The sequence below is a fragment of the Lacerta agilis genome, chromosome 5 (assembly GCF_009819535.1).
Source record: "Lacerta agilis isolate rLacAgi1 chromosome 5, rLacAgi1.pri, whole genome shotgun sequence".
Taxonomy (NCBI): domain Eukaryota; kingdom Metazoa; phylum Chordata; class Lepidosauria; order Squamata; family Lacertidae; genus Lacerta; species Lacerta agilis.
This window is the reverse complement of record NC_046316.1, coordinates 7,259,599-7,268,308: the sequence shown is the minus strand read 5'-3', so window position 1 is coordinate 7,268,308 and position 8,710 is coordinate 7,259,599. Positions and strand designations below refer to the sequence as shown.

At 50.1% G+C, this 8,710-nt stretch overlaps 1 protein-coding gene across 1 annotated transcript; it reads left to right on the top strand.

Annotated features, from left to right (window-relative positions):
- The first annotated feature begins 4,711 nt into the window (after window positions 1-4,711).
- LOC117046478 (potassium voltage-gated channel subfamily A member 1) lies at window positions 4,712-6,923 on the top strand. The gene has a single exon (XM_033148360.1). It carries the CDS (start codon window positions 4,870-4,872, stop codon window positions 6,349-6,351), a length of 1,482 nt encoding a protein of 493 aa, XP_033004251.1. The 5' UTR covers window positions 4,712-4,869; the 3' UTR covers window positions 6,352-6,923.
- Window positions 6,924-8,710: the final 1,787 nt, after the last annotated feature.

Genomic DNA, 8,710 nt, shown 5'->3' with positions numbered 1-8,710 from the left:
GCTGGCCTGCGAGTGCTATATCAGAGAACAGCCTTTACCAAAGGCGTCATGGACTTAGAAGAAGCATGAACTCAGGACAAAGGGGAGAAACAAGCTAAGAGGAAGGCATGTTTGGCAAATCCTCACCATGATCAATTCCTTCCTGGAAACCTATGTCCCAACTGTGGAAGGATGTGTGGATCCAGAATTGGCCTCCACAGTCACCTACGAACTCACTGTTAAGACCACATTCATGGAAGACAATCTTACTCTGCTATGAGTGATTGCCAAAGCAGAAGAACTTATTGTTTTGTTTGTTATTATGTTATGTATTTTTTTGGCTGAGCCAAGGCTGGTGTTAAGTCCAAAAAAGGGACATTCTGGGGGTGTGACGGGGTGGTACCAGAAGGTGGACTTAGCCTGGAACTGAAGCCTGTTCAGCTCAGGTGCAGAATACTTTAAAGGTTTGCTTTCCCTTTACCAGGCTTAGGAAGAGGAAGAGGAGTGGCCCTGCTGCTGAACATAATTTGGATGCAGTGTAAATTTTGTTGTTGTTCAGTCGTTCAGTCATGTCGGACTCTTCGTGACCCCATGGACCACAGCATGCCAGGCACGCCTATCTTTCACTGTCTCCCGCAGTTTGGCCAAACTCATGCTAGTTGCTTCAAGAACACTGTCCAACCATCTCATCCTCTGTCATTCCCTTCTCCTTGTGCCCTCCATCTTTCCCAACATCAGGGTCTTTTCTAGGGAGTCTTCTCTTCTCAAAGTACTGGAGCCTAAACTTTCAGGATCTGCCCTTCCAGTGAGCACTCAGGGCTGATTTCTTTAAGGATGGGTAAGTTTGATCTTTTTGCAGTCCATGGGACTCTCAAGAGTCTCCTCCAGCACCATAATACGAAAGCATCAATTCTTCGGCGATCAGCCTTCTTTATGGTCCAGCTCTCACTTCCATACATTACTACTGGGAAAACCATAGCTTTAACTATACGGACCTTTGTCGGCAAGGTGATGCCTCTGCTTTTTAAGACGCTGTCTAGGTTTGTCATTGCTTTCCTCCCAAGAAGCAGGCGTCTTTTAATTTCGTGACTGCTGTCACGAAATTTACTCTGGCTTAATTTACACCATTCTTTTGCACATAGGATTGTTCCCCTAAACATGATTAAAATACCAGGGAAGAAAATATCAGAGTCCCAATACGAGGTTTAAATGCCACACATGATGATACATTTTTGCTGTTTATGTTGCACCACTGTTGTGTGGCAATAAATGTCACAGTAAATGTGGTATGTAAAACACCTTATATATATATATATTTCTTTTCATTTGTTTCCGGGTCACCTTCAAAGGTAGCCCCATGTAGAGAGCATTGCAGGAGTCCAAGCGGGAGATAACCAGCGCATGTACCACCCAAGTGATGCAATCGTTCTCAGTGAATTCAGTACAGTAAATGATATGACAGCATGAGAAAGGCAATTTCCCCTGAAATGTGCTGCTGCTGCTGCTGCTGCTATGGATTAAGTCATTCTCCACCTATCCCCACCACCCCCACCCCCCAGTATCCACCAGTCTACTGAATCCATTGCCATGTCCCTGAGGGAGGGAAGGCCGTCCATTAGCGAGCACGTGATTCTGAATGCCTCTCTGAGGTTGGAAGTCGATGACCTCAATTCGAGGTGGTCGGTGGCTCAGGAGAACGGGGCGGACTAGCACCAAGTTGAGATCAGGTTGGCGGCCGCTATTGGCTGACGTGGCAGAATCCGATCTAGCTGCAATGCCTCTGTGCGGAGCCCCCGCAGCAGACGGGAGTGCATGCGTTCCTGTGCGGCTCTTCCATTGCAGCAGCTCCTTGCCGGAGTGGGGGGGCGGGGGGCGGTGTTGAGGCGCAGAGAATTGCACCAGCTCAGCTGCTCTGCAGGTGCATCCCTCTTCATTGGCCAGTCCGGGCCTCCTGCTGCTGCTGCTGCTGCAGCGGCGGCGGGAGGGGGGGGGGAGAGGCGCATTTGCTGCACCCTCTGCAGGTTCCCCTGCCCTCGTGAAACCACTAGCCAAGGGAGCGGCTAGAAGGCAGCAGAAGCAGCCGCGGGCCTGACGGCGCCCCCACCGTCGCTCTCGGGCCGGAGAGCGAGGGAATGTCCCACTAACCTATATGCTGTGACCAGCTAAAGTCCCATAAACAGACGGGCGCCTTTCGAACGAGCGCGGCTAACGGGGCGCTCGACGGGGCGGCCAAAGTGCCGCAGCCTGGTGGGGTGGGCACTTTGATCCCGAGAAAGGGGAAGATGTGGGCTGTAAGGCGGAGAACGGCTCTTGCGCGCCTAGGCACAGGGTCCACTCCAGGAGATGCACCGGAGCAGGGCAATGCAGTTTGAGGGGCGGGGGTCGCCACAAGTCTCCGGCAAACGTCCGCAGAGGCAACAGGCGCTTACCCCCTTGGGTGGGTGGGGGGGAAGCGGCCCCCAACCTATCCAGGCACCTCTCCTTGGCCCAAACTCGGCCCGGGGCCGCCGCCGACCTTGTCGTCCGGGCCCCCACCCGGGTCACTGCGACGGCCTTGCTCCGCGGGGGTGGCTTGCGAGGCTTCCCACTGGCTTCGCAGGGTAGATGGGCGGCGGCAGCTTCTCGCGTGGGGGCGCCCTCGGGTCCGGCGCTGCCTGCATTGCGTCGGGGAGCGGGGGGGGGGGGGAAGAGACCTCTCCGGTGCGCAATGCCGAATCCCCGCGAAGGTCGCGGAGGGGAGGCGGCGCGAAGGAGCCTCCCGAGCCCGCATCCAAAAGGTGTCGGCCGGCTTGCGTGGCCTGGGAAAAGGACGCCCCCCCACCCCACCCCACCCATCCACCCCGCGCGAGGCGTCTCTCTCAACGCCTCGGCCGTCCGCTCGCCTTCAGCCCAGGTCTGTGCTGCTGCTGCGGCGCGGCGGCGGCAGCGCGCCCGGAGGTGGCTCGCCTTGGCCGCCGCCGTTGCGCGCCTTCCCCGCCGCCTGCCGGCCTGCCAGGTGCCGCGTGTCCTGCGGCGGCGGCGGCGACTGCCCCCGCCCCTCCCTCCCTCGCCGCTCCGGGGGGACCCGCGCGCAGGAGCAGCAATGCGCCTTGGCCAGTGTCCGCCTGAGCCGCGTCCGGGACGGGCGAGCGAGCAGAGGCAGCCGGCAGCCGAGGCCCCCGGATTCCGCTGGGCTTGGAGAGAAGAAGGGGACCCCCACCACTACCCAGTCCCTCCTGCTCCTCCTCCTCCTCCTGCTCCTCCTCCTCCTCCCCTCGCCCACCCCCTCGATGCCCATGCCTCCTCCTGAACTGCCAGCCTCCTCTTCTCGCTGCAGCCCGATGAATATTTCTCTGTATGAATATTTCACCATCTCGCAGGCGGCTCTGTAAAGCGATCCGTAGATTCTCCCCGAGAGGGAGCAGGAGGAGGCGGAGGCGGCGGCGGCGGCGGCGAGTGTGCGCCGCTGCGCCTTGGATGCTGCTGTTGCTGCAACTGCAAGGCGAAGAAGCGCCTTGACGCATTCCGGCCGGGGCTCGCTCGCTCCTCGCCTGCGCTGCTGCTGCTGCTGCTGCAACGGCCACCGCCGGCCTCCCCGCGGCAGGTAAGGAAGGCTCCTCCGAGGCAAGTTGGCTGCTCCTTGCAACGCGGGGTTGGCTTCGGGGTGGGGTGGGGGGCGCTGCTCAAAGAAGTGGTGTGCGGTGGCACAGTTACTAGTTCCAAAGCCTTTTCTTTCCCGCGCGCTTTTTCCTCCAACCCCCGCGCCAATAAATATTTGGAGAGATTTTTCTCCCAGGATTCTGCTTTTATTAAGAAAGATCGTGGTATTCCGACCCCTCTGTTTTATGTTTGGTTTTCTTTTTTTTTGCTCGCACATCGTTCAGGCGGATGTGGGCTGTGAGGCAAAAATTGCGAAGCGGAGGAAGTCTTGTTAAGTAGGGATTGAGAAGTTACGACGAGCAGAAACACAGGACTTCTTCGTGAAGGGCACCCATTCGGAATTCATGTGTGCATGGAAGTGTGCTAATTTACGTTACAGGACTGCTTTAAGGGTTGGGCTGCAGCCTGGAAAGAGTTGCATGATGTTGGACACAGCACTGGAACTGCTGTGCATTTGTGTGTTGGGGTGGGGAGAGAGAGAGAGGTGTTTTTACGCATCTGCTTCTTGTCCCTTTACAGTATCTACCGGTTGCCTCGAAGTGAGCTTTATTCCTTAGAAACATAAAATAAAAACAAAGAGGAAGGGGCCATTCCAGAGCGAAGTGGGAAGTCCGTGGATATTGCTGAGTCGGCATTTCAAGCAGTCTCCTTCCAGTCACCGCGCTTACTTATTTATTTTATTGAGGGGAAGTGTGTGACAGCAGCCGCAATACAACAGCAGCAGCAGCAGCAGCAGCAGCAGCAGCAGCAACATGGTCACATCTTGGAGAAAAACGAAAGGACTGCATTAAAAGACAGAAGGAAACTGCTCCGAAGGGACCCCAGTCTGGCTGTGTTGCATATGTGTTAAGAGACCCCAGCCTTCTATTTGTCCTTTGATGAAGCTGGAGAAACTCTCTCCCTTTTTTTCTTCCCACCCTCCCCAATGACCAGCGCCCTATAGGTCCTTTCCCCGCCTAGCCTGGATGCCATTCAACCTACCTCTGTTCCCTTATCCTTGAGCTTCCCAGCCCTGATACCCATCCTCCATCCTGTTTTCCTGCTCTGGGAGCTGTCCACACCAAGGACCTCACCTCTCCTTTCCCCCCTCGCCATGTTGTAATTCTGCATCTATATCCAGTATCGGTCTCCTCTGAAGTCCTCAGTTCTTCACTCTCCTTCAGCTCTGGCGGCTTCTGATCCCAGAACTCTTCTCCTTCCGCATCCCATCACGTCTCCTAGTGATTCTGTCCTTCCCACCCCGTAGTTGCCATGACGGTGATGGCTGGGGACAATATGGACGAGACTTCTGCTTTGCCGGGCCATCCCCAGGACAGTTATCGACCTGGGGCACACGATGACCACGAATGTTGTGAGAGGGTTGTGATCAACATTGCTGGCCTGAGATTTGAGACGCAGCTGAAGACTCTCGCCCAGTTTCCCAACACTTTGCTGGGTAACCCCAAGAAACGCATGCGATACTTTGACCCCCTGAGGAACGAATATTTCTTTGATCGGAACCGGCCCAGCTTTGATGCCATCCTCTATTACTACCAGTCTGGAGGGCGGCTTCGCAGGCCTGTTAACGTGCCTCTAGACATGTTCTCGGAGGAGATTAAGTTTTATGAACTGGGAGAGGAGGCCATGGAGAAGTTCCGGGAAGACGAAGGTTTTATCAAAGAGGAAGAGAGGCCCCTGCCTGAGAAGGAGTACCAGCGGCAAGTGTGGCTGCTCTTTGAATATCCCGAGAGCTCTGGGCCAGCTCGGATCATTGCAATAGTCTCTGTAATGGTGATCCTCATTTCTATAGTGATCTTTTGCCTGGAAACTTTGCCAGCATTGAAAGAGGACAGGGAGTATATGGGACCCCGAAACCGCAGCGACAACTCTACAGTGTATTACAAGTCCAATATCTTCACTGATCCCTTCTTCGTGGTGGAGACTCTGTGCATCATATGGTTTTCTTTTGAATTGGTGGTGCGCTTTTTTGCCTGTCCCAGCAAAGCTGAGTTCTTCAAGAACATCATGAACTTCATTGACATAGTAGCCATCATCCCATACTTCATCACTCTGGGTACAGAGATGGCTGAGCAGGAGGGGCCTCAAAAGGGGGAGCAGGCCACTTCTCTGGCTATCCTGAGAGTCATCAGACTGGTAAGAGTCTTTAGAATCTTCAAACTCTCCAGACATTCTAAGGGCCTCCAGATTTTGGGACAAACCCTCAAGGCGAGCATGAGGGAGTTAGGGTTGCTAATCTTTTTCCTCTTCATTGGGGTGATTTTGTTCTCCAGTGCGGTGTATTTTGCTGAAGCTGAGGAATCTGGCACCTATTTCGACAGCATCCCCGATGCTTTCTGGTGGGCAGTGGTAACCATGACCACTGTAGGATATGGTGACATGTACCCTGTGACAATTGGAGGCAAAATCGTGGGCTCCTTGTGTGCCATTGCTGGTGTGCTGACAATTGCCCTGCCTGTACCTGTCATTGTGTCCAACTTCAACTACTTCTACCACCGAGAAACAGAAGGGGAAGAACAGGCTCAGTTACTTAAAGTTAGCTCTCCTAATTTAGCATCTGACAGTGATCTGAGTCGCCGTAGCTCCTCCACAATCAGCAAATCTGAGTACATGGAAATTGAAGAGGATATGAATAATAGCATAGACAATTTTAGAGAGGCTAACCTCAGAACTGGCAACTACACCATAGCCAACCAAAACTGTGTTAATAAAAGCAAGCTGCTGACTGATGTTTAAAAAACATGTAGAAAAGAGAAACATTGGCAGCTTGAAGACTTTAAGTGACCAGCAGTCACACTTTGTAGATGCTTTACTCTTCGAATGCTTTACCTCGTAAATGCATTGTTGCATTGCGAAATTTTGCTCAGCGATTCAATAAGCTTTCAGGATCCATGAAAGAATTTCACTTTTCCTTTTTGTTTTCTTTTAAAAAGGGTATTTTCCAAGTGGTGGAAACGGTTACTTATAACTCTTTGGACTAGCCTAAGTTATAAATAGAAATTGTACGCTTCTAGCCCTAGACATTTCCCCATAACTTTTAAGTTTCCAACCGTTTTAAAAAAATCAGCTCAAGAGGACTCTAAAAAAAATAAAATACTTAAAATATGCATGGATTCAAGGAAACGTTTCTACAAAACTGCACAATGCATCCAAGAAAATGCACCCAAAAATATTCAGCAGTAATGTGCAGTAAGTATTTGTCATTCTTTAGACTGACCGACATATACATTTCCTTCCTTTGTGAAAAGTTTTGTAGTTCTGATCTACAGATTCACACACAGCACCTTATGAAAATATGCCAGGTTTTTTTTTTTGCTGTATACACTATTAAAATCGAAGAATTTTTCTCTGTGTGGGGGGGAAGATTGAACATCTGCAATGCTGCTAAGGTTTCTTAAGTGCAGATGGTTTCAACATACTTCTTTCCCTTCCTCAGAAATGGATGCAAAACTTTTTAGCCCCTTTGTTGCAAGATAGCACAATAGAATTTAATATAAGCATGTTTGACTTTGATACTATCTATTTTATAATTGCATGCCTGGAACATTACCTCAGATGATAGGGGATAAGGTTTTGTTTGAATTGATCTTCTTTAAAATAGGCCCTTTTTTGTTTCAATTTGCATTCACCAAAGTGCACTCCTTTTTATTTGTTAAGTATCTGATTAGTAACTTAAAAGTACTGTATTTAAGTGCATATGTTAGTCAAATGGGAACAATAACTTTTGGAAATCAAAGCATGTTTCAAATATTCAGCATTATGGCCTATTTGACTAAGGTGTAACTCAACATTAATTAATGCATGGTTTCAGTAATAAATACAAAAAAAAAGCTTGTTAGGATGAAGGCCAGGAAGAGAATACTAGAGAGACTTGTTGTTTTCCTGCATTGCTCAGGGAAATGAGTTGGCTTCTGTCCGGGCCTTAATAGAAAGTAACATATCCCATCCCTTAAAGGGAAAGCTATATGGAAAATTAAGTCCAGTTTATATATAGCAATGTCTAAATATTCTGTATCTCCTAGAGCAGAAAAAAAGGTGCAGAAGCATGCCTTTTGGTGCATTCTTAGAATGTAAAATGAAACTTATCGATTATATGCATCCAAATTGCAGCCCAGTTATTTTCGCAGTCATTGTTTGGACCTTAGAGACTTTTGTATCCCCCCTAGGACTCGCTGAAGAGACTCAACCAATTGATTTTAGATAGTTGCTTAGTGCCTTTATCATTACAGCCACTGGACTGCTGAAAGTGCCTCTATGAAAAAAGAGCTGATCCTGAGTAGGCATGGATGAGTCAGTTGGGACAATAGCAGGACTCTACCATGCCAAATGCAGGCACAGCAGAAAAAAAGCCAGGGAGAAAGACGATGTGTAAAGCGGAGAGGCAGAAGAATAGGGCAAAGCGTACCAGCACTCTCGCAGACCTAATTTCCTCCTGTACTCTGCACCCTGCAGCTGAGTGACATTGCAACCTAAACATTTGCCTTTGACAAATGCTACTCCCGCAAGACCCAGTGTTCCCCCCCCCCCCCAGTTTGTTTATAGAGACTCTGCTGCACTCTGTGTTTGTTTGTTTGTTTTTCCGTATATCGGCCCATTCTTCCCCTGGCTTGAACTTTGGCAGCCTGGCATGCACCCTACACTAGAGGAAGTAAGGGCCATCCTTTGCAAGTAGCCTTAGCTATGCAAGGAGCAGGTTGGGCGGAGGCACGCTGAATCTGTACACTTGCTCCTCTTTTCCAACGGAGCTCTCATCCTTTCCACCCAAATTCTCTTGGATTTTAAAATTTGACTCCTCTGAAGCTTTCCCATCCATTGTAACAACTCTCCTACTGTTGGGTTTGTTGAAGGTTGCAGCATTTTCTGAGAAGGCGTTTTCTGCAATTATGCAAGTCTTGAAGTTATAGCCCATAGAAATCAATAAGTCCATTTTTTTTTACTGATATAGGCACTAATCTTTTTTCCCTTTTTTAAACTTTTCCCTTCTAAAAGTCAAAGTTGAGGCTCTTTCTCCCATGCCTAGCATGTGGCCTTATACACTCAACCCTCTTTTACATTACATAGACCCCAGGACTCCATTCTATAGCATTTGCACTGT